At 50.3% G+C, this 25,525-nt stretch overlaps 1 protein-coding gene across 6 annotated transcripts in view; it reads left to right on the top strand.

The window, feature by feature from the left end:
- Positions 1–25,525, top strand: part of GOLGA3 (golgin A3) — a 44,600-nt gene that overhangs the window by 3,588 nt on the left and 15,487 nt on the right. For 3 of the 6 annotated variants that reach the window (XM_078061176.1, XM_078061177.1, XM_036081102.2), the window contains 13 exons: positions 1,681–1,969; positions 4,384–4,662; positions 7,677–7,789; positions 13,051–13,709; positions 14,146–14,257; positions 15,901–16,207; positions 17,238–17,440; positions 19,912–20,049; positions 21,329–21,490; positions 21,786–22,154; positions 23,403–23,480; positions 24,237–24,500; positions 24,980–25,074. In XM_078061176.1, coding sequence (XP_077917302.1) covers positions 1,861–1,969; positions 4,384–4,662; positions 7,677–7,789; positions 13,051–13,709; positions 14,146–14,257; positions 15,901–16,207; positions 17,238–17,440; positions 19,912–20,049; positions 21,329–21,490; positions 21,786–22,154; positions 23,403–23,480; positions 24,237–24,500; positions 24,980–25,074 — 2,888 coding nt within the window. In that variant the 5' untranslated portion in view covers positions 1,681–1,860. Of the gene's footprint in view, positions 1–446; positions 644–1,680; positions 1,970–4,383; positions 4,663–7,676; positions 7,790–13,050; positions 13,710–14,145; positions 14,258–15,900; positions 16,208–17,237; positions 17,441–19,911; positions 20,050–21,328; positions 21,491–21,785; positions 22,155–23,402; positions 23,481–24,236; positions 24,501–24,979; positions 25,075–25,525 lie in introns of those variants that run through there. The other 3 variants (XM_078061178.1, XM_036081129.2, XM_078061179.1) reach the window with 3 other exon arrangements.

The following is a 25,525-nucleotide window of genomic DNA, read 5'->3' as shown; positions in this document are numbered from 1 at the left end:
ATCCTTTTGCTCATGTGCCGTGCCTTGCTTTGTGGACATCTCCATAGGATCAGTCATCTATAGTAGCCAGGTGGTTTTCCATGGAGCTGGGACCCTGTGGAACGGTGATTTTTGGAGGGCCTGTGGGATGTGCACGGACAGGTGTGGAGCCTCCAAGAGCCTGTTTGTCCATCCCCCCTTCTCCCCCACCCTAGAAAGGCTTTGGGGATGAAAGAGGTTACTGATTATTGTAGAGACAAAAACAAGATAGAGAACTCATTGCAGACAGGATCATGTTCTGGCCAGCCTTAGTAACTCCATTTCTGTGATCCAGGTATTGTTTCAGTCTTCAAATATTTACGTAAGCCAGACACTGAGTCACACTGGCACCCAGTGCTTTCCAGTTAGCTGGTTGGATTGTAGTCCCCCCTGATGTCGCACATTCTATCATGCTTCTTTCTGGTACAGCCCTTAGTGCTGGTTCTGCACTTAATGGTACATGTAACCTTTTCATAATCTTATCAGCACTAGTACTGAGCCACAGCATCTTTTGGCCTGTAGGGTGCCGGACAGCAGAGTGGAACATGCGGATGGTTAGAGCTGCAAGCCAGCCACTCCTGGGTTTACACAGGGGACACTGCCATCACTAGTCACTCGATCACGGGTAAGACCAGGTTATGTCAACTACCAGTGCTGCCTGGTCCAGGGGTACGGCAAGAGAGGATTGTGGAGAAAGAGGCACACCCACATCCTCCTGCTGTGGTGTCAGCATCATCCCCCCTCCCTGTGTGGCCACTGCTCAGGCTCTTATCTGAAATGTCTATATGGGATTTGTAAACTGGAGAAGGAAGTCATGTAAATTTTTGTCCTGAAACTCGTGAAACACAGAATACTATGTAGAATAGTGTGAAACTTACTTCAAAGGAAGAAAATGCCAACATCTCTGCAGAATGAATGGTGGCTCAGACCTTATCTGATGATGAGGAACAGGTTATGAATATCCTCGGTATGCTTCCAGAACGGTAACCAGTTGCCGAACTTGGGGCGAAGTTTTCCTCCCTTAAACTTAGCCTAGTAGGATGGGCTAAAAGCTGATCCTGACAGAAATGAAAGACAAGACTGGTCACTTGCTATGAGATGCCTTCTCTGGACCCCGATTCCCAGGTGGCTGCCTCTCCATGTGTCCTCTCCCTGTGCTTCCTGTGATACAGTGTACTGTTTCCATGTTCCGTGCACTTGGCGTCTTCCACCATCAGGTCAGGCCTCCTGGGAGGGGAGCTTGCCCTACGAGCCCTGTGAGTGCTTAGGCCTGCGTGTCCAGTACAGACGTCACTGGTCACATGTGGCTATTTAACTCAAATTACTTAAATTTTAACAAACAACTCAGTTCCTCAGCCTCCCAAGCCCTGCCTCTACTAGGAGGCTCCCTGTGGTGCTTATAGTTCCAGTTCCAGCCCTGCCCGGGCAGGATGGCCCTTAGTACAGACATTAAGCACCTTCAGGAACGGGCCCAGGTGTGGCTGGTTCAGCATTTTATCCTCAAAACCTAGGATATTGTAGGTACTGAAGGGTTGTCTGCTGAATGAATAAATCTGTGTTTATTATATAGATGTGAGTTGGGAGCCAAATGTTAGTCTTGGAATTATTACTCAAATCTGACAAATGAAGATTCATAATACTTTCTTTTTTCCCTCCTATCAGGTATCATGATATTACTTGGTTTGATTTCAAGCCACTTTTGAGACTTTAAATCTCCCCAAAATGGAAAGCCTACTGTGGTTCTTCCCAGAAGCTCTTGGCTGCTGCTGATGGCTGAAACTGCACCTGCCGGCGGCTTGCTTGCAGCCCCCGAGACTCAGCCCAGCCTGTGCCGTTCTGACCATGGACGGAACGCCAGTCAGATCTAGTAGTGGCACCCCAGCCGACCCGGAGGCCCTCCTCAAGCCCCCAGGCTCACCGGCACCGCCTGACCAGTGGGACGAAGCCCAGTGTAAGTCAGTGGTTACTCTGTGCTGCTGACATTTTGCCTTTAAATAGGAGGACGTGGATCCTCTTGCATTTTGGAACAAGACTGTGGTGTGTAAGACCATAATGAACTGTATGTTCAGAGTGTGTTTTTACTAATCAGATGAGTGTTTTTTCTTAGTTGCAACTTTAAATCAAGTACCGTGTGTGTTAAACAGGATAGGAGCTGCCCCATGCTCTGCTCCAGCAGGACGCAGCAGTGGGTTCTTTCCCCTTACGTCTTCTGTGGGTCTTCACTGACACATTGTTCCCTGCCTTACATCCTACCTTTCTTGTCGGTTGGTTGCCTAAGTTTTACTAACTGGGATCCAGAAATGGCCCAGTAGTGATCTAAGGGTTATTGGACCCCATTTGCATGTTAGCTGATGGGTTATTCATGTGTCAGAACTACAGGGTGAATTATTCACTTGGTTCTTATGCCCCTTCCTGTTTAGGGGGGCCGGTGCAATGTGTGCTTGGAAGTCGTAGAGTCTGTAATACTGGTTTGCAGGCAGAAATTGTGTTCTGTTCTTTTTTTTAATAAGATTTTATTTATTTATTTATTTATTTATTTATTTATTTATTTATTTGTCAGAGAGAGTGAGTACAGGCAGGGGGAGTGGCAGGCAGATCAGGCAGAGGGAGAAGCAGACTCCCTGCTGAGCAAGGAGCCCGATGCAGGACTCAATCCCAGAACCTCGGGATCATGACCCAAGCCGAAAGGCAAACATTTAACCGACTGCGCCACCCAGGTGTCCCTGCATTCTGTTCTTGCAAATGATGTTCAGGCACCTAAAATGGTTTTGTTGATTACTGCTCCTTCAGTGCCAGGCAAGGCTGGTAACAGCAGGGGCCCAAGACCAAGGATTCAACAGCAGGATAGGGATAGGGAGCCCGCTCTTAGATCCGTCACTAAGAGCTTGAACTCTCCAGCAGGGTTCTTATTTGATCTCATTTCAGTTCTTGTGTAAATGGAGGAGTAATGGTGCATGCACCGTAGGATAGTTGTGAGGACTGAAAGAATGGTGCATAAAACACAAGTACTCAGACAGACACAGTGGGAAGTGGTAGTAGCCATATTTTGTCATTGTCTCGTCATCTTTGTTACTTGTTTATCCACGATTTGGCTTGTGTTTGGGAACAATAGTCTTAATGTTTTTGGGCCTTCTTTTATATTTTTTAAAAGTATAATGCTCAAAAAATTATTTTGCCATGTAAACAGGAAGATGTAGAGACTCTCCCAGATCTATAAGCCCATCAGAAAGTGGTATTGATCTGATTACCTTGTATCTGACATCCAGGCTTCCCTTCCCCCTCACCCAGCATGGAGCCAAAGGGATGTTTGCATAAGAGCAGATGGTCGGGTCAGGGCCGTGGTCCAGTCTCCTCACTCTGCTTTGAGTCTGTGGTGCCCCTTTTGTTTTTCCTCTCAGGAAGCATGACTGAGTCGCTGTATTGGTTGGAACTCAGATGTCAAGTATCAGAAACCCATTTTGAATTTCCTTGGGCAAAGGGCAATTTCCTGGATGCATCCTGGGTACATCCAGGGATCCAAGTGGTGTGGATCCCTGTGGGAGGCTGGGACCTTGCTGCCCTTGGGAACCTCTGGAACCACACCCAGAGGCTCCTGGACCCTCCCTTCCTCCCTCCAGGTGCCATCTTGGTTCTTGACTGCCAACTGGCTCCCTGACCGGGGTGAGGGGACAGGGAAGGTAAAAATCATTTAATTGTAAGAAGTCTTTCTTTTTCTTTTGACAAGGAAATAGGTTTCAGTTAGTGTATGACAAATCTGTGTATAGTGTTGTTAGTGGGTAAAACTGAGCTGGATACGTGGGTGTATAGTCACCACTGTTTAAGCTTGGGTTTTTATCTAGCAGGTATTCATCAGACAGAAGCACAGACTCTGACTCTTTGCCGTAATTGTTCGGGTCAGTTAATGTACCTCTTTGCCTTAGATTTCTCGTTTTGGGGGATGAACTTATGCTGTGAAACAACTTTGGAACTGCCCCGGTGTGAGGCTGTCGCTCTGATTAGCGCACTGTTTCCGGCGCCTGTTAGGAACGCTGTCAGCTGTGTTTTTAGCGTTGATTTCCTTCCGCTATTTTTAAAATCAGACTTTCATGGGATTTCTCATTGGTCTTATTTAAATGAAAAGGAAACATTACTACTTAAATCCCACAATCTCAATTCCACAATGAGCAGTTGAGCCGCTTGTCCCATAGCACCCGCTGATGTGAGGAGAGCGAGGCCTGCCCTCCTCCCAGAGCAGTCTCATGGGGCGTGGAGATAGCTCATTCTCCTGCATCTAGAGTCCCTTCTGTCCTGTGTTAGCTGCGTGTCTGAAAAACAACTTGATCTGGTTGTTGGAACCGTGATGGCCCAGCGTGCTGTCTTTTCCAGGTGCCAGTGTCCAGGCACACAGAGCTGCAGATGGAGGAGGAGGCCTGGATGTACCCAGCAAGGGCGACACCTGTCAGAATGGGCCGACGCCACCGTTCCCAGACCCTTCGTCACCTCTCGGTTCCCCCACAAGCCCAGGGGGTCCCGATGTCTCTCCAGGTGTGGCTGGTTTCCCTGACAACCTAAGGAAGTCTCAGGGGACTAGTGCTGAGGGCAGTGTTAGAAAAGAAGCTTTGCAGTCTCTCAGACTCAGTCTTCCTATGCAAGAAACGCAACTGTGTAAGCATCTGTTCCCACTGGGCTCTTCCCCACTCTCCCCCAACCCCCTCCTGCATCCCTTGGTACTCACCACCCTTCAGAGGCACGTGCCCTAACAGCTTGCTGCTCGTCCCTCTGTCATCACCATTTTATCCCTGTGGTGGGTTGTGCGTTGAGCAAGTGGCTCCCTTTTAGAGAGAAAATACACTTCTTCCTGGTCGACACTGGGGATGCTGCTCCAGGTCTGGGTTTAAAGGACTGCGCGGCATGTCTTTTGTTACCGTGGATGGTGAGCAAGCAGTCAGCAGGGAGTTAAACTTTGACAGCGTTCTTTTCTGTATTATTTTAGTCAGTGGGGGAACCCAGGGATGAACAGGTCACAAACTGGCAGCTTGTGAGCCCTGGAAACATCCAGTCCTTTTTCCAGCACGTTTGTCATACACAGACACACATGATCTTACATAATGGGATCGTACCACACATGCCGTTTTTACCTCTCACGCCCCTCCCCTGCAGGCAAGCCACATTCTCACACAATCCTTTATAGCCCCTGCAAACACCCAGGTTTCAGTCATTGTGTTTTGAGAAGAGATTAGATTGTCATATCCTGTATTTCCTGTTTAGTGTTACCATGTGGAGATTGCCCCCACACTGTCTGATGCAACTCCAGATTCATTCTTGGAAGGCTGGTCAGGAGCCCCTGGCATGGCCGGCTGGGTCTCTGCATTTGTTCCATCGGCCAACATGACTAATGCTGTGGAGAGCGCCATGGCACACGTGTTGGTGCTTTAATTTCTGTGGGCTACACCCCAGAAGCAGAATTCTTGGTCCAAACAATGGCATCTTTATTTCCATCGTGCACGGCCCTATCGCCATGCCACTAAGGACCCTGAGAGGCACGGGCTACCCCAGGCTCGCACTGTTTTCCGTTTCACCAGCCTGTTGGCTGTGCCACAGTGCTTCTCCAGTACTTCAGTTTGGAGCTCACACTTCCCTGATCATTTGGGCATCTTCTACCTGTTGGCCGTTTGGCCGTTCTTTTCTGTGAATTGTTGATTTGTTTGGCCCATTTTTCTTTTGGATCGTCTGCTCTTTTCTTCACAGGCATTATTTTACTAGGGTTGCAATATGTTTTTTAAAATTTCTGCAAACTTAGGGGTGCCTGGCTGGCTCAGTCAGTAGAGCGTGCAACTCTTGATCTTGGGGTTGTGAGTTCAAGCCCCGCATTGGGTGTAGAGCTTACTTTAAAGAAACAAAATAACTTTTAACTGTCAACATTGAAGTCCAGAGCTGTCACATAAAAGTCTGGATTCTTTTTTTTTTTTTTTTTTTTAAGATTTTATTTATTTATTTGAGAGAGAGAATGAGATAGAGAGAGAGCATGAGAAGGGGGAGGGTCAGAGGGAGAAGCAGACTCCCCGCCGAGCAGGGAGTCCGATGCGGGACTCGATCCCGGGACTCCAGGATCATGACCTGAGCCGAAGGCAGTGGCTTAACCAACTGAGCCACCCAGGCGCCCTAAAAGTCTGGATTCTTGATTGTAGGGATTTGTGAGCCCTAACCCCAGGTGCCCACATGGCGGCATCCTGCGGCCACCAGCTGCCCCTCTTGGCGAGTATGCACCCAGCCCTGAGTCTGGTGACTTGGGCTCCCTGCTTGAGGCCGTAGACCCCTAGGTTTTTGCCATGTGGATCCCTTAGCCTTGTGAAAAGTACTAGACCTTTTTTTCAGTGATAAACTCACACATTAGTAATGACTTGGTGAGTTCCTAGTGAAGTTCTTGGCAATCTCAGGTTTTAGAGATTATTGTTATAATTATTTAAGATTTGTATTTATTTTGTTGGGGGGGTGCGTGCTCGCAAGTTGGGGGAGGGACAGAGGGAGAGGGAGAATCTCCAGCAGACTCCCTGCTGAGCATGGAGCCTGACCTGGGGCTCGACCTCATGACCCTGAGATCGTGACCTGAGTCAAAACCATGACCCCCTGTCAGATGCTTAACTGACTGAGCCACCCAGGCGCCCCTGAGGTTTTAGGGATTATTTAAAACAACAGCTGCTTACCTTCTCAGAATCTACATCTGAAGATGGTGCTGTCTGTAAAGTGGTTAAATTACGACATTTTCCTGCTCTTACCAGTCTAGTAGCTGACCTTGCCTGTGCCCTTGGCAGCATTCCAGGTGCACGGCTGCTGAGTGTGAAAGAATCCTGTGGCTGTCGTACCTTTTGCTCACTATTCAGCCCTTTTATTACCCAAAATAAAAGATTTGGGTTCTGAGATATTCTAAATTCTGTTTTTGGCCAAAAAGTTGTCATTTCCCCTCCTGTCCTTGAGCCTGGCCCCTGGACCGGAGTTGCCTCTGTCAGGAAACTGAGGTAAGCAGCCCCAGACCTTGCGGGGATGCCTGCTCGGCCTTCACTTTGAGGTGAGTCCTGAATGGGTCACTGTGAACAGTCTTTTCCTTTTGGTTTTGCAAAACTTGACTGTAACATGACTTGCCGCAGGAATTTAGATAAGCTGTGGGTCAGATCGTATCCGCAGATGCGGCCGTGTGAAGAAGGCGTGTTTGGTGTCCCCTGACCACATGCTCGGATTATCCCTCAGTACAGTTCTGTGGACACGACTGCCCACGTGCTCCTATACCATGTCCCGAGCACAGCTGGAGCTTCGTGGGAGCTGAGGGTCCCTGAGCCTCAGAATACTCAGCCCTGGCACTGACTTTAGATTTAATTCTTTTGTTGCTGCAAGTCACGGGTGAGCCGTGTCCGTTTTCCAGCTGGATGCCTGTGGGAGCGGCACACTGGTGGCGTGAGCACAGACCCCGTGCTTTGCCAGTGGGTCTTCCACCAGGCAGGTCCAGGGCTCACGGTTGTCTCTCCATCAGGAAATAGCTCTTTCAACCTAGAAGGTGAGGTATTGTTTGAAGTTAAATCATATTTAATTGGTAATTGAACGCAAAACAGCCAAGCTGCTGTTCTGATTTGTCCTCTGTGCCCTGGTGCTTTATGAGTTTTTGAATGGTCATTTCCTTACCGCAGGTTCAACAGAGGCTTCCTTGCCCCTGGAGAAGGAGGAGCAGGTCCGACTTCAGGCTCGGAAACGGCTAGAAGAACAGCTCAAACAGTACAGGGTGAAGCGCCAGCAAGAAAGAGTGAGTCTCCCTGTCTTGAACAAGCTAATGGGGAACGTCATGTGTGGAAAACAGAAACTGGACATAGTTTCTAGGACCTGTCGTTGGTTCCTCTGTGCTGGGATGGCCTTCTGTGCTTCTCTGGGAAGATCATTTCTCTCTGCAGTTCCCTCCCTGTGGGGAGATCAAAGCAGGATTGTGACTTCTGCCCCGTATGGGCTGCCTTCCCTTGGATCAAGCGTATTTGATTCCTGTATCTGCCATTTGAAAAGCAGAGACTGCAAGTACTTGGGTACTTGGGTACTCCTTGAGCAGTCAGTTCTAGGTTTCAGCTGTTCATTTCATTAGTGGTGTAGTGTCTGCTGACCGATGGTCCATGCAGTGTCAGAGTGTATGCCACGTCACGTGGATTTGATGAGTACGTGCTAAAGTCAGTTCTATTCAGGTGTGAAACTTTGGTTGGCATGCTAATGAAAGCAGTCTTTTTAATCATATCAAGTGACTCTAGGCAAATGGGTTTGGATGTTCGTCTCATACTTTGTCTAACTTTTCTGTACTTGAGAATTTCAAATTTAAACGGATTCAAAGTTAAAATTAAACTAACTTTTTTTTTTTTTTATTAAGATTTTATTTATTTATTTGAGAGAGAGAATGAGAGAGAGAGCACATGAGAGGGGGGAGGGTCAGGGGGAGGAGCAGACTCCCTGCAGAGCAGGGAGCCTGATGCGGGACTCGATCCCGGGACTCCAGGACCATGACCTGAGCCGAAGGCAGTCACTTAACCAACTGAGCCACCCAGGCGCCCAAAATTAAACTAACTTTTAAACATGCTTTCAGTGAGTGATTTAGTGGTGACATGTCCCCGTCAGGCTCTTTGTGTTCCCAAAAGGGGACTGTGCCATGATGGGTGTCATTGCTCCAAAGCCAGCATGAGTGGGCTGGAAGAGCCACCACCAGGCTCGTCTGCCTGGTCAGGGGCTTTCGGGGTCTGTCCACATGGCCCAGCAGAAGTTATAGCGATAATAGCTAGTAATCATTTCTTGCCAGACACTGTGCTCAGTTCCCTATGGAACAGTAACCTGAGGCTCAGATAGGTAAGGAGCTAGTCAGGGGTCACTCAGTGGTGAAGTGGAGAGTCAGAATGTAAACCAGACAGTGTCTGTGGGCCAGGGCCTGTGCACACTGTCTCCAGGGGCCTGTCCTCACTCTGCCTCCCGGAGGCCTGCCTGGGTCGTCCAACATTAGATGGTTAATGTGTCAGAAGTTCAATGTAAGATTCCAAATGTGAAATTTAACATCATTTTCCATCTTTAAAAATGATATAATATACACACATAACTGATGGTTTAAGTGGAAGGATATTTCCTTAGTCTTCAGTAAGATAACTTCTCTTCAAGTGATGGAAACGGGCATTGCGTTTGTTACATGCTATTCTGACCAACTTACGGTCCCTGCGTGCTCAGCTGCCCCAACCCTGAAGTAGGCAGAAAGACAGGCAGCAAGATGCTGGTATGAGGACCACCACCTGTCCTGCTCCAGCGACCCTCAGGGCAGGGCCAGCGGAGGCAGAGTGCAGTCTGGGGGCTGCTGTTGTGTGGGCAGACCAAAGTCTCCTTTAGTCCTCCTCAGCCCCGTGAGGAGTGGCTGTCGGTGAAGCTCAGAGCGGAATGGCTGGCTGTGTGGGGGCCTGAGCCTGCCTGTCTGCATGCCGAGCTATGCTCCCCACTGCAGTGCTTGGTCAGCACCACCTGCCAGCGTGCAGTGCAGGATTGCCGAGCGGGGTGTTTTCTGAGTACAGGTCAGTTCAAAGGGGAGACTCTGCCAGAACTCATTATGGTGGTAGGTCCATGTGAAGGGGCTTATGACCATCTCAACAGGTGCTGAAAAGGTAGGTGTTTGATAAAAATCAAAATATGCAAAACAAGCGAACAAAAACTACTAAACTAGGAGCAGAAGGATATTTCTTTAGGAATATTTTGCTTACACGAGGAACATAGCTCAGACCCGTATTCACATGCCACAGATGGCAAGTAAGAGGTCTGTCCCGTTTACAGTCTGATAAACACTTTGAGAACATCGTTATGCCTTGATGGTGGTTGGTTCTTCATACTGCCTGCCCTTCTCACCGTGTCCTGAGTGCTGTCATCCTTCACAGCAACGTGTGTACCAGCATTTCATTAGCAGCCTCTCCTGATCAACATTTTGGTTGTTTCTCAATTTTTGTATTTTTTATTTTAAAAGATTTTATTTATTTGACAGAGAGAGAGAGAGAGATCACAAGTAGGCAGACAGGCAGAGGGAGAGGGAGAAGCAGGCTACCCGCTGAGCAGGGAGCCGGATGCGGGGCTCGATCCCAGGACGCTGGGATCATGACCTGAGCTGAAGGCAGACGCTTAACAGACTGAGCCACCCAGGCGCCGCAGTGCCTTGGTATAGTTTTGTGGACAAGTCCTTGAATGTCAAATTATTGGGTAAAGGTTTTATGTATTTGTTAGTTTGATACTTCTTGCACTCTGGATAGGCTGGACTGGTTTATACTCTAGTTAGCAGTCATGAGACTGCTAGTGTTGTCATCCTTGTGAGCATTAAAGTAACAAAAATTAGATTTTTGTCCTCTAATAGGTGAGAACAACAGTGTCACCTAGCAGTTCGCACCTTTTATGTGTTAGTGGTTTGTGTCTTTTTTTTTTTTTTTGAAGATTTATTTATTTTAGTGGGGGAGGGGCAGAGGGAGAGAGAGAATCTCTGGCAGACTCCCCACCGAGCTTTGGAGCCTGACGCAGGGCTGGGTCTCACGACTCTGAGATCACAGTCTGAGCTGAAACCACAAGTTGGACACTCAACCAACTGAGCCACCCAGACGCCCCATGTTTGCGTGTCTTTGTCAGTCTTTGCTCATTTTTCTGTTGGCTGTCTTTTTGCTACGTAGGTGCTATATACAGGAAATTACTCCCTTTTCATCTTTATTACAAATATTTTTTCCCTGTTTGACATATCTTTTAACTACTTCTCTGGCATATTTTTCACTGCACATCAGTTTTAAATATTTGTAGTCAAAATTTTCTATCTTTGCTGTTACTTCTTTGGGATTTATGTTATATTTCAAAAGGACCTCCCCATTTGAGGAGTATAAATAAGTTCCGTGTTTTCTTCTTATAGAAAAAGTATAAGATAGTATAAAAAGTATTTTAAATGTGTTTTTTTAATATTTAAATCTGCTCCGTTTGAAACGTGTTGGATGAGGGCGAGAGGTGGGAACTTGCACCTGTGTGGATAGCGGGTTGGTCCTCACACTGCTCATTCCCTCAGCAGTTGCGGCCCTGCCTTGTGTGGCTCCTTGAACATCTGCAAACCCACCTGTACTTGGACGGATTTCTGGGCTGTATTCAGTGTCATCTGCCTGTCTTCTGCTTTTCAGTTCTCAGTGGATCTAATTACTGTGGCTTCACAGTCTGTGTTAGTATCTGGACCAGCCAGTCTATCCATTGCCCTGCACCCCGACTCTTTTCCAGCTATTTTTGCTCATTTATACTTCCTGTCGCATCCCAGTATCATTTTGAGATGTTTCCCTTTCCCCACCTTGTCTCCTTGCCCCGTCGCGATTGCACTGATTTCGTGGAATAAGCATAGGACTGGCTATTTCTCTGTAAGAGAAAGTCATTTTGAAAAGGCAGCTGGGGGGTACCTGGGTGGCTCATTCGGTTAAGCGTCCAACTCCTGCTTTCAGCTCAGGTCATGATCTCGGGGTGGTGAGATGGAGCCCCGCGTCGGGCTCCACACTCAGTGCAGAGTCAGCTGGAGATTCTCTCTCTTTCTCCCCACCTCCCTCCACCCTCTCTGCCTCCCCCCTTGCTCACACGCGCACGCTCTCTCTCTCTCTCTCAAATAAAATCTTTACAAAATAGCAACAGGGAAGAGTGTCTGCTGTCACCCTCCATCTCCTTTAAGGCCCTTTGGGAAATTCTAGTTGACATAATAATATAAGAAAAAGAAGTAAGAGATACAAATACTGAAAAAGAGGAAAAATGTTATTTGCAGGTCTTGGTAATGCCTTGGAAAACAGAGCATCAACTGAAAAAATTATCATTTATTAAAATATTCTAAAATTATTAAAATAATGATTCAGAAAATTGTCAGTAAAATACAAATAGAAAAATCAATAGTTATCCTAATGACTAGTTATAAAAATAGTGGGAAAAGATAGTATTTATAACAATAAAATGATAAAATATCTAAGAATTAAATTAAAATGGCAATAGAAATGTTTTAGAATCGGGGAGCCTGGGTGGCTTAGTCAGTTAAGCGTTTGCCTTGGGCTCAGGTCATGATCTCAGGGTCCTGGGATCGAGCCCCACATCGGGCTCCCTGCTCAGTGGGGACTGTGCTTCTGTCTCTCTCTCTGCTTGTTGCTTCCTCTGCTTGTGCTCTCTCTCTCTGACATATAAATAAATAAAATCCTAAATAAAAAAAAAAGAAATTATTTAGAATTTAGATGAATCCTACATATTTTCCTTTGTTGAGAAATGCACAAGGAGGTATGAATAACTGGAAGCAGCTTGTTATCTCTAAATAGTTATAAATCTAAGGTCGTTGTAATTCAGCAGGGCTTTATTTAACTAGAACATTTCCTGGGCACCTGGTGGCTCAGTTGGTTGAGCGTCTGACTCTTAGTCTCAGCTCAAGTCATGATCTCAGGGTCATGAATTCGAGCCCTGTTTGGGGTCCACGCTGGGCATGAAGCCTACTTAAAAAAATAATAATAACTTAGGGAGGCCTGGGTGGCTCAGTTGGTTGAGCGTCTTCCTTCGGCTCAGGTCATGCTCCCAGGGTCCTGATATTGAGTCCTGCATCGGGCTCCCTGCTCAGCCAGGAGTTTGCTTCTCCCTCTCCCTCTGCTGCTCCCCCTGCTTGTGCGTGCTCGCCCTCACTCTCTCCCTCCTTCCTTCCTTCCCTCCCTCCCTCTCTCTGACAGTTGAATAAACAAAATCTTTAAAAAATAATAACAACTTGAACATTTCAAGTCTGTCGAGAAGAGTGAGTGCAGGAGGACTGCCAGGAAAGCCTCATAAGAGCAGGGTCGTGAGGAGGGACTTGCTCTGGTAGAAGTTTTAAGATGATTCCAAGTCACAGTTATGAGAGGCATGTGCTGGACCCGTGACTAGGTGCGGAGCTGGTGTGTGAGGGTTTGCACAGGGAGGGTACTTGGTGCAGCCTTTCTGGGTGGCAGTATTTGAACGCTGCTTGTCACTTTTCAACATCATTTCTGTACTTTTCTTTCTCAGTCCAGTCAGCCTGCGGCTAGAACGAGACTATCTAGTACACTCGACCCGGAGCTCATGCTGAACCCAGAAGCCTTGCCCCGGGCCAGTGCTGTGGCCCTGACAAAGGAGTATTCCTTCCTGCGCACCAGTGTCCCTCGAGGCCCAAAGGTGGGCAGCTTAGGGCTCCTGACACATCCTAAGGGGAAAAAAAGTTCCAAATCAAGCAAAATTCGGTCTCTGGCTGATTACAAAACTGAAGACGAAGGTTCTGGGAGTTGTGGTGGAAACGTTCCGGCTGTAGACTCTGCCAGGGGCTCCCTGAAGCAGAACCGCAGCAGTGTGGCGTCCGTGGTGTCCGAGGTTAGCCTGTGTCCTGAGGCCGATGATCACCTGGAGAACGTGTCCCTGACGGGTGACAACACGTCTGAGGCCGATGGGAATGAGAGTGACAGCTCCTCCCACAGCAGCATGTCTACCCGCGGGACGTCTGGGCTTCTGGTGAACACCCTGGGCACTCGAGAAGCCTCCTACGTGGTCAACGGCCAGGAGGTTGCCGCGGGTGCGCTGGGCCAGTTCCCCTCCATCACGGATGTCCTCCAGGCCGCAGCAGCCGAGCACCAAGACCAGGGGCAGGAGGTCAATGGGGAGACGCGGAGTCGGACAGACAGCATCTGCAGCAGGTGGGTGCCGTCTGCAGACCGCCCCTCCGCTAGCGGAGCTGACAGCGCTGTTCTGCTCTCCTAATTATGTGTTTAGTCTTTAACATTTCATTTATACACAACTCTGTTGCCCTGTAAAAAATGGAATAGATCAGTAACCGTTTCCATTATTAAGATCCGGTGTTTTCCAGTATTTGTGCAGACGTGTCTCTAGGACTGCACAGGTGCTTCCCCGGGCTGACGTTTGACTGAAGGTGTTCCAGCTCCATGGGGGTGTGTTTATTGGTAGCATTTGTAAGAGCATTGATGCTTGATTTAAATCTTTTAACTTATTTAAAAAAACCGTGGGGGAGAGGAGCAGCGGTGTGAGGAGCCTGGAGACGCGGGGCAGGTGAGGAGGAGCGGTGCTGCGTCCTGCGACGTCAGGTGCCTGATGCTCCGTGCCCTTGTTCCCCAGTGTGTCCCTGGAAAGCTCTGCTGCCGAGACCCATGACGCCATGCTGCAGGCCCTTAAAGACAAGATGAGGCTTGAAGGGCAGCTGGAGGCGCTGTCTGCAGAGGCCAGTCAGGTAATGGACGCGCTCGGGCGGGCGAGTGGGCCGCGGCTGTGAGGGGTGTGCGACGCCTGCTGCTTGGGTGCGGTTGTGCACATGTCTCAAAGCGGAGCCCGGGCTTCTGTGTCCTCTCCCTTGGCTCCCTGAGCCTCAGGAAGAAGTGCGCTCGTTTCCCGTCTGACTGCGTGCCTCAGTTTTCCCCGTATCCCTGTCCTAGCTCTGCTGATAGATACCTACCTAACCGTCCTTTTGGTGGATTTCACTTTCCTGGCATGGTAAAATTGTTGTCTCTGTCCCTTTAATTCTCTTTGCTGTGGCTTTTGCTTTTCCTGATGAGAATTTTGCTGTATCTGTTTATTTCCATCCCTTAATTTTCAGTTTTCCTGTTGACAGTCAGGGTAAATCTGTTCAGTGGAAGCCAGCCCTGGGTTTGGTGTGGAGAGCAGGGACGCACATGGGTACAGAGGTGGTGTCGAGGCCACGCAGGTGTTCGAGTACCGGGCACAGGGGTGCGGCTCTGCCAGACGTGCCCCTCGTGCCTGATGTGGTTTTTTGCATGACGTGGTCCTGGGACGCAGACCGACCCCTCTGTGTACATAGACCTGTGTTGACTGAGGAGGTGGTTGCTGGGAATGAAGGTGAATTTTGGTGGCACATGACTTTCACTGTCTGTCCCTCATCAAATGCATTTTTGCTTCATCTGCACATTCAACCCCATGAATGATGTCGGAACCTTTGTTTGCTTTTATTTTACTGTACCTTCTTTTCCTCCTGGGATACTGATTGGCTCTTGAGTTGTGTGAATTGTGACGGATGTGATCCTTTCTGGCTTTGCTGTAAAAATCCAAGTTCTACTTACTGCAAAATCTCATTGCATTTGCTCAGTTAACTCGATTTTTTTGGGTATTTGTTCTTCTGTTTGTTGAATTTGATGTTTGTCTTCCTGATGTTGGTTTTCTTCTCGTGTGTTGATGTGCATTTGTCTGCCCATCTTTGCACTTTGGAATTCCTGTCCACACCCCTGATAGACTCATTTTTGGGTAGGCGGGAGATGCCGATGGCAGATGGGGCCTGTGCCCTTCACCTGTCGTCTCTTGGACGTTCTCTGCTGCCCTGGGCTAGGGCTTGTCAAGGCCCCACCCTCCCTCTCACCTCCTGTCTTATCCTACAGATAGCGTCCCTGTGGTGTCTTGTCTGTGCTGTGCCCCGTGGCCCTGGCCAGAGCCCCTCAGAGCCCTTCTTGTGTAGTAGGAGGTGGTCTCCCTGCAGGCGTGTTCCCAGATCTGAGTCCGACGGCGCTTGGTGTTGTGGGGTTCCCTCGGCACCCCTGGTAGTCTGTGTGTGTGCGCGTGCACCCTGGTGCACTTGTTTCTTGAACAGATGTGTTTTCCGACATCCTTGTGGGTGAGCAGGTGCCTGCACAGCTCGGGTGTTACTGTGCAGAGAGTAAGCAGACTCTGTGGTCACCCCTCTTGCCCCTTTGGCCTGTTTGGAGAACCTGCCTTCTTTTGGGAGAGCCATCCTGTTAGAACAGCTGGAAGCTTGGGAAACATGGTGCTTTCCCCTGTGTGTCTCACTCGTTCATTTTGGTGGCCCTCGTAATGCACAGGGTGCAAGTGGCTCATTTTCTGACAGTTTCCGATGGGGGGTCTTCCCAGGCACTTAAAGAGAAGGCAGAGCTGCAGGCGCAGCTCGCCGCTCTGAGCACAAGGCTGCAGGCACAGGTGGACCAGAGCCACAGCAGCCAGCAGAAGCAGGACTCCCTCAGTTCGGAGGTGGACACCTTGAAGCAGTCTTGCTGGGACCTGGAGCGAGCGATGACTGACCTGCAGAACATGCTGGAAGCCAAGAACGCCAGCCTGGCGTCATCCAACAGTGACCTGCAGGTGGCAGAGGAGCAGTACCAAAGACTCGTGGCCAAAGTGGAAGAGATGCAGAGAAACATCCTCAGTAAGGACAACACAGGTGAGCGCTCCCCAGCCAGGGGGGTGGTTTATCTCGTCTGCTCTGGGGACTGACCTGTTACATTAATATGCTGGGAGGCGTTGTATTCCCTGCTAATTTATGTACATGCTGTCCACTTCTCTAAAGTAAGTATTGTTTTTGGTTGAGTGCATGGAATTCTGTACAGTTTTGCACATGCAGCAAAGGGGAGAGGCTTAGGTCTTAGAAATGGACTTTGGACCTTTGGTAGTTGGTGGTAATGTTTCCACTTATTCCGCCTTTAAAGCCTGCTTATTCCTCAGAATTGCAGGATCTATTTTAAAATATTTATTATTTGGGTGCCTGGGTGGCTCATTCGGTTGAGAGGCTGCCTTCGGCTCAGGTCATGGTCCCAGGGTTCTGGGATTGAGCCCCACATCTGCTTCTCCCTCTGCCTCTGTCTGTCTCTCATGAATGGATGAATAAAATCTTTTAAAAAATTAAAAAATTTAAAAAAATATTATTTATTTTTAAAGATTTATTTATTTATTTATTTATTTATTATTTATTTATTTGAGAGAGAGCACTAGCAGGGGGAGAAGCAGACTCCCCACTGAGCAGGTGCCCTCTTATGGTTTAGCATCACCTCCTTTGCATCTTTATGCTTTTTAGGGTGGTTTTACTATTTAAAATGAACTCCAAACACTGCCGTGTGTTCTTAGTGCAAGAACTCTGTGGTGTGTTTTATGGAGAAAAGAACGTGTGTTAGGTGAGCTTTGTTCAGGCATGAGTTATGGTGCTGTTGGCTGTGAGTTCAGTGTTGATGAATCAACAATATAGATTAAATAAGGTGCCTTTACACATAAACACTCACGAAACAAGGTTGTGTATTGACCAGTGACCCCCTATTTCTCCCCCGGGAGCCATGGTTCAGCACCCTCAGTTGCAGTGTGAGTGAGAGTCGGCTGTGTTTCTCAGTCTCTGCTGAGAGCCTAGCTCTGCGTGGCGTGTCCCTGCAGAGCTGCCGGCTCTCCTGTGTGCAGCAGGTGCTCTGAGCTCTGCTTGCTTTCAGTGCATGACTTGCGACAACAGATGACGGCCCTGCAGAACCAGCTCCAGCAGGTGCAACTGGAGCGAGCAACTCTGAGCAGCAAGTTGAAGGCGTCCCAGGCCGAGATCTCATCTCTGCAGCATGTCCGTCAGTGGTACCAGCAGCAGCTGGCTCTGGCCCAGGAGGCCCGGGTCAGACTGCAGGGCGAGATGGCCCACATCCAGGTATGGCCCCTGATGTGTCTCGATGGAACAGTTGCCTTTTTCCTAAATTAATTTTTTTAAAGATTATTTATTTATTTATTTATTTGACAGAGAGGATAGGTAGGCAGAGCAGCGGGCAGAGGGAGAGGGAGAAGCAGGCTTCCCGTTGAGCAGGGAGCCCGATGCGGGGCTCGATCCCAGGACCCTGGGATCGTGACCTGAGCCGAAGGCAGACGCTTAACGACTGAGCCACCCAGGCGCCCCAAAAAGTCTTTCTATTTTTAGATTTTATGGATACAGTTTTGAAAATATGTTGCCCATTCATCTGGCCCACACCCCGTCCTGCAGAGCGAGCACTGGCCACGACCTCTGATGCCAGGAGTCTTCCAGCGTCTGCTTGCACATTTTTTTTTTTTTAATATTTTATTTATTTATTTGACACAGAGAGACACAGCGAGAGAGGGAACACAAAGAGGGGAGTGGGAGAGGGAGAAGCAGGCTTCCCGCTTAGCAGGGAGCCCGATGCAGGGCTCGATCCCAGGACCCTGGGATCATGACCTGAGCCGAAGGCAGACGCTTAACGACTGAGCCACCCAGGCGCCCCTGCTTGCACATTTTTAATTCTAAAATCCCCTCCCTGGAACTCCTGTGCCCAGAGCTGTGACAAGTCCCTCCGGGGGGGATGCCTGCCATTGTTTGAATCCAGCTCTCAACCCCATGTCTGCCTGGGTCTCAGGACTCTCGCCCCAGCTTCTGTGCCCTGGTCGCTGCCCTCCTGGGTCGTTTCTGACATGCGCGGAACACAGCATATGTCACCTTCCTGGTTGGAGCTTCGCTTTGCTCCAGCTGCTTGGGCACCAGGTCTTTCCTGCATGAACACTCTTGTTTCTCTCCATTTTGTTGGGGGTGCAGGCATGTCCACCTCTGATTCTGCACGAGGAGTGGGGGAGCATGTGACCGTCCAGGCCCACGGAGTAACACTGGGCCCTGCGCTTTTCCTCGAGGCCTCTCCCTCTGGGCCCATCATGCTCCAGAGGCGCTCGGGATGGTAGGCAAGTGGCTGAAATGCACTTTGCTCCACATCTTGGTGCTTTGGACTAATTAGATCGCGAGGATGCCGAATGGTGCCTCAGTCAGCCTCTCTCTTTTTTTTGAATTCAGCTATAGGTTTTGTTCTCTGTCTCTTTCTTTTTTCCTTTGGCCAGATTTCACGCGCAAGTGCAGACTGGCCTATCTACCAGAGATAAAATATTACAGATTAATTAAAACTTTATTTCTTAAGTAGAAGATGTAAAATACTAACTCCACCAAATGCTTTTTTAAAAAAATAAACCTGAAGTCTACAAATACATGAAGTAGAAATATTCTTAAATTTGTGTTACATATGTTTTAAGCCAAAGGACCATACGGGTAAGCATTTATTCTATTTACAACATACTTGGAAATCACTGTACAAGTTAATGCAACCTTGAAGCAACAGTGCATTTATATGAGGCATAAAATATTTAAAGAAGCTACATTTATGTGTCTTCACATAGACGGAAGTGGAGGGAGGGCCCTGGGCAGTGGAGTCTGGGAGCCATAACTGCTTTTCTCAGATACCTCTGGAGCCCAGGGTCAGCATTCCTGATTCGGGTGGTGAAGACCTTTCCTCCCTCTTTCCCTGGTAACATAGAATGTTGCCAGGCACATTTAAGAGGCAGGACAGAGCAGGGTCATCGTTTTTCTTTCATTGCCTTAGAACACAATCCCAGCAAATGGCGCCTCCTCCTGCCCTGGGTAGCTTCCATTTAGACCCCAAATTCACAACTTCTGGTCACATCTGGCATCTCAGAAGTCAAGAAGTGTTCAATTTAGATCTGGAAGTAATTGTGGGAAGTTCCAGTCCCAGACCCGTGTGCCTTCAGGCTTCTCTTTCCTGAGCTCCCTCTTGAGGCTGGCATGCTGTGCTGGGCACCTTCTGTGTGAGAGACGGTGGGTCAGAGGAGGCCTGACTGTCTGATGGCCGGGGGTCTGACCCCGGGCTGGATTGCTTCCTGGGAATGGCCAAGGTCAGCCTGGCAAGTATCTCAGACAGGCACTGGGAGGGCAGGGCATGACATGTGTCTGGTCATAGTTGGTCAGGTCATTTTTGGGGCAGATCCCAGTCCCTGCTGTCCCTGCAGCCAGATGAGGCCCCTCATCTTTGGGCTCACACATATACCTTCCCTGGGAACTTTTGTGTAGGTCTTGCTACAAAGTGCATAGCCTCGGGGGGATTGACCACTGACATCTGGGCTGCCAGCCTGCCCCTCTTAGGCACAAGCAACCCAGATGGCCCAGGTGACAGGAGGGTGGGCAGTGAGCCCTGTGTGGTGGGGTCCTGGGGAGCAGCTTTCCCTGGGGGCCATCGCTGGGTAGGGACCCTCACCGTCATGGCCTCAGGGATAGGCCAGTCTGCACTTGTGCGTGAAATCTGGCCATTTTCTACCTTGTGGAATTTCTCTCTGAAGGTTGGACAGATGACCCAGGCAGGCCTCCTGGAGCACCTGAAACTTGAGAACGTGTCCCTGTCCCACCAGCTGACGGAAACCCAGCACAGATCCATCAAGGAGAAGGAGCGCATTGCTGTCCAGCTCCAGGGCATTGAGGTGAAGGCTGTGCCGTCCCGGGACCACGGCTGTTGGTGTTTGTCTGGGGCTGGGGCTTTGTTTGTTTTGTCACTGGTCAAGGTTAAAGTTTACAAACACATGTACATAAACATTAACATTATATATACGTATATACATTCAAGTGTCTTTAAAATAATCTTTTGGACAAGTGGCAGTGATTTAAGGTTGGGGATTCCGACCCTGACATTCACCAGAAGCTCATATGTTTCTCTGATCTGAGCTGCTGGTGCCAGCTTGTCTTCCATGATGCACATGGGCCCTGCGCTCGGCCGGTGGTGGGCAGGTGCCCGCATAGCAGGTGGGAGAGGCAGTCAGCTTGGTGGATCTCTGAAAGCCTTACAGTAACAAGCATTTTCTTGTCTCTGAGCTCTCAGCTTGTGTCCTCTTTAACCACCGGCAACTAACCACACGCCCGAGTTAGGACAGGACCAGTGCGTCTGCGGATTATTTCCAGGGTGGTGGGGCGCAGTAGCTTTGACCGGGTCTCCTTAGCTGGGAGACCCCGTATGATTTCTTACCCTCTCTGAGCCTTGTTCCCTTGTTTTATAAAATGAGGATGATAATAGGTACTCAACAGACAGGCTTGTCGGGAACTGAAAAGGAACAGTGCACAACATGTGGGCAGCGTGTGGTCTGAGTTGTGTGCCGAGGATGTGGAAAGTTGGCGTTCTGGGACTGTGGCTGTTCCCCTGTCTCCCGCTTCTCTGCACCCCTGTGTCCTCACGGGTGACGAGGGTGACGGAAGAGCATCATGGCACGGCAGACATCTGTTTCAGGGGCTCAGCACCAAAGAACTGAAAAAACTTTAAGTTATAAACTAATGTTTTTCCCTGAGAAGCATACCTAGGTATTGGATTTTATCTACATACTCACACCATAAAGAATGTGGTATTTGTCTCCCAGCCCTGCTCTGGTTTCCCATCCCCAACGCAAGGACACACTGCAACCTGTCCTTGCGTTAGAGGCAGCCGGGGAGGGGTCGCTCATCACTTTATCCCATTTCTTAAAGCGGGTTGTCTGCTTGCTTCTCCCCTCGGCCAGGCCCGAGGGCCAGCAGAGAGAACCGTGGGCAGAGGAATAGGTGGGGTGACCTGTCTTTTGGGCAGCAGGAGATCACCAGCCTTGGGCCCCTGTGGCCCTTGGCTCCTCTGTGTGCAGGTCGAGGACAGGACAGTGATGTGGATGAGGTTTTCCCACTCAGACTGCTGTGGTCTTCAGGTTATCCTGCTTTTTAAAAAACACCGTTTTCTGTCCTTAGGCCGACATGTTGGACCAGGAAGCTGCCTTTGTGCAGATTCAAGAGGCAAAGACGATGGTGGAGGAGGACCTGCAGCGGAGGCTGGAGGAGTTTGAAGATGAGAAGGAGCAGCTGCAGAAGATGGCGGCCTCGGCTGCATCCCTGGAACAGCAGTTGGAGCAGGCAAGCACCCCGTGGCCTCGTGTGGCTGCCCTGGTGCCACACACGGCCGTACTCGCCTGGCTGGCCTCACTGTGTGCATCTGTGCTGCGGTGTCTGTTGAATTCGTTACGGTGTCACATCCACAGTCCGGCTGCGGTTGCAGACCTGGCCGGGTGTTGACTTCTGCTGGTATTCTTCCACACCAGAACTTTCCATACGGAATGCTGACCCCAAAGCGTCTGTCCAGGTGATCTAAGCCCTGAGCGCACACTCTTGGAGCAGGGCAGTCACAGTGAATCAAGCTCCTGTTTTCCAGGTGAATTTGACTTTGCAACAGCGAGACCAGCAGCTTGCGGTGTTACAGCACGAGCACCTCGACCTGCTGAGGCAGCTCACCTCGACACAGGAGACACTGCAGGCCCGGGAGCAGTCCCTTGGCGACCTGCAGATGCGCTATGACGAGCTGCATGCCAGGCTGGAGGAGCTGCAGGGGGAGGCCGCCTCCAGGGACGACGCCATCCGCTTCCTGCAGAATGAGAAGATTGTCTTGGAGGTGGCTCTGCAGGCGGCCAGGAGCGGCAGGGAGGAGCTGGACAGAGGAGCCAAGCGATTGGAAGAGGGCACCGAGGAGACATCACAGGTTTTAGAGCAGTTGAGGCAAGAGTTAGCCGTGAAGTCCAGCCAGGTAATGCATTTCGCTGCCATTCTGTGATGAGTGGAAACCACACGTGTAAGGCCCGGTGCTGGCTGTTGGCTCCTGTTTGAGCACCTTGTTTTGTAAACATGGAAGACTGCTTCTAGGGCAGGGCCCAGGGCTCGGAAGGCGGGGTGGGGGGGTGGACGGGGACCCACACCAGCAAGCTGTGTGCTTCCCGGTAGCTGCTGGGTGTGTAGATGCTGAGGGCTGGGAAACCGAGTCATGTTTGGTGCGTTGAAAGTAATCTACCAGGGAGCACCTGGGTGGCTCAGTCAGTTAAGTGTCTGACTCTTGACTTTGGCTTGGGTCATGATCTCAGGGTCATGGGATTGAGCCCCACATCGAGCTCCACACTTACTGTGGAGTCTGCTTGTCTCTCTCCCTCTGCTGTGCCCCCGCCCCCCACTCCACCCCTGCTCAAGTGCACGTGCTCTCTCTCTCTCTCTCTCTCGCTCTTTCTCAAATAAATAAATAAATCTTTGAAAGAAAGAAAGAAATCCACCAAGAAACTCCAGTTTCTGTCCACAGATGACGTGGAGCTCAGATGTGGGGAAAGTTGTGTGGAACTTTTGGTTTGTCCCTGCTGCATGCCCATAGTGGGGCCCGCTGTACACGTGGCAGGACGGTGGTGTGTCCGTGGGTGAGGGCGGGAGACACGGGAGGGTCCAGGCATATATGGACATGAGCAGCACGGCACTCCTGGGAGCCGTTACGCTAACAGCGTGATGTGACCTGACGTAGGCAAACGTTAACAAACACAGGACGAGGAAGGTGCGGGGTGTGCAGGCAGTGGAGTTCGCCCTCCCTGAGCATCAAGGACGAGGAAATCGGTGGCAGGTTTCCTTCTGGGAAGTAAAGTACAGGGGGCCTGTGTTTCCTCTGCAAACACTGCCCTGGGCCCAGTTGCTTCTCAGACAGGACACGAAAGCAAGTCGAGAAGCAGAGGGTGCGTAGTTTAGGGGGATTGCGGGGACCTTCTGGACGAGGCTGAATTTGGTCTTACTGTTGGCTCAGTAAGAGGGATGCCAGCTGACGCCTGAGAAATGCAGACGTGGGGTCTGGGGCGCTCTGTCACACTGGAGTCTTGCCTGTGTTGTTGTGCGGTCTCTGGAGGTTACAATGTTGACTGAGATGATGATCCTACAAACAGAGGGAGGCGGGAATGGGGGCTGGCCTCCCTGTCTCCCTGGGAGCAGAGCGGCCTCAGTGAGGTCTGCGCGCGCGTGTCCTTTGTAGGTGGAGCACCTACAGCAAGAGGCCGCCACCCTGAAAAAGCAGACACAGAAAATAAAGGAGCAGTTTCTTCAACAAAAGGTAAAAATGTGTTGTTGGTTTTCTTTATACGCAGCAAGTGTGTGAAAAAAATCACGTGTGGTTTAATCATTTCTCTAGAACAAAAATGGTCAAGAGGAAAGCAATGTTTAGACCCCCTCAGTTGTTTTGTTTTGTTTTTTTTTAAAGGCACCGATCCTTAGCTGTGCTCTCACCCCTGCTATTTTAAGGTCTCAAGTCAGGATGCAATTTCAGAATAGGGTTGGCATCTGTGATGCGATCTTGGCCTTTTGTCACGTCAGAGAGCGCATGCCGGGCTATGACACAGACTGACTTCTGTTAACATGTCTTTGAAAAATTAGACCCTGATCTAGTGTTGAAGTAAGTCCTGGCCCATGCAAAGGGTGGGGGCTCACATTTTATGTGAGCGAAGCTGGTGTTGGCTGTTGGAGGAATGAATGCGAAGTGTTGCTAGCACCAGGGTTTTGAGAAAGGCCAACCCAAGGGAGAGCTAGAAGTGGTTCTGGATTTTGTTGCTGGGACGCAAGCCGGGGGAGGACCCAGCAGAAGCCTGGCAGTGCGGCTGAGGGGAGAGCACTCGCCAGGTGACACGTGTGCGCGGCACCCAGACGTGTTCAGGTGCGTAAGGTGATGCTGCGCCTCGGTGGAGGGTGTCCTGGGGTTGGTGGAATATGTTATTCGTAGTCTGAAACACGTCCTGCCGCGGATTGGTGGTGAGCATTTTTGTTGAAGGAGACTGCACCTCGTGCTGGCTGCAGCCTCTGGCTTGTTGGGCAGGTGATGGTGGAGGCCTACCGGCGGGACGCCACCTCCAAGGACCAGCTCATTGGTGAGCTGAAGGCCACGAAGAAGAGGCTTGACTCAGAGCTGAAGGAGTTGAGGCAAGAGTTAATTAAACTTCAAGGGGAGAAGAAGTCTGTGGAGGTAGAGCACGTGCGCTTGCAGAAGGAAGTGTCCCATGTCCATCAGCAGATGGCCGACCTCGAAGGGCTTCTCCAGTCGGTGCAGAAGGAGCGCAACGAGATGGAGACGCACTTGCAGGTCTGGGGTGCATTTGACTTTGAGGTTCTGCCAAACATGCCCAGGGGTTTCTTGTGCAGGGTGGAGGGCAGGACCGCCTGGAACAGGTCCGTCCTGGAGCTCCTGTCCTGGAAGGACGGGCAGACGGACAGGTTCCCCCCTGGAGGCAGCACGGGGCTGGAGGCCGTCAGCCGTTCATAGTTCACCCCAGCGGGTGCTGGGAGGGGCCTGGGGGGCTCTGGGAGGGGTGGTCCCTCGGGGACTGTGGGCAGAGCCACAACCAAAGGCTGACCTGGGCGTTCCCTCCAGCACTCTGGACCGCTCTCAAGTGATCGCCTATAAAAGAGCAAACCTCTGTCAGGGTCCTCTCCAGAGCCCTTGTCCTTGAGGGTGACCCTGAACCGGCACCGTTGAGCCACGAGGAGCCTGGTCCTGAGAAGCAGGCTGCAGAGGGAGGACTTTGCTTTCCTCACTTTGTCTTTTCTTCCCTTCTTCTGAAGTCTTTGCAGTTTGATAAAGAGCAGATGGTGGCTCTTACAGAGGCCAACGAGGTGCTCAAGAAGCAAATTGAAGAGCTACAGCAAGAAGCCACCAAGTAAGTGGACCTGAGGCTTGTGCAGGCAGAAGGGGTGAGCGCGGGCGGCCTTGAGCTCTGTGGGGGACACGCAGCAGCCGAGGGCCAGGGGACTCTGAACACACTGTCAGTTGAGCCCTTGCTAAGGAGAGGGGACACAGGATGTACTTCTAGGCAGCCAGGGAAGTCAGATTCCAAAGTTAAGGCTGGAGAGGGGGTCCCGGCATGGTTTGGTGGCTGCCCGTGGTTAATAGGCACTCCCCCTGTGTGCGTGCTCCATGCCAGGTGAGTGCGGCAGCGCCTGCCCCTCCCAGTTCCCCCAGCAGGGCTGACTGCGTGTGTATCCCTCTTGCTATGTGTATGCACGGCAGGTAGCCTTTTGGGGCCTTTAACCCCCGTGGCATGTCTTGTGTCCTGCGTTCCTTTACTTTCGTCAGCTGGAGATTACTTGTGAGCTGCGTTTTTGAGATTA

Source organism: Halichoerus grypus, chromosome 13, assembly GCF_964656455.1.
Source record: "Halichoerus grypus chromosome 13, mHalGry1.hap1.1, whole genome shotgun sequence".
In the NCBI taxonomy this organism is placed as follows: domain Eukaryota; kingdom Metazoa; phylum Chordata; class Mammalia; order Carnivora; family Phocidae; genus Halichoerus; species Halichoerus grypus.
Note: the sequence above shows the minus strand (reverse complement) of the source record. Positions and strands in the feature narration are given on the sequence as shown.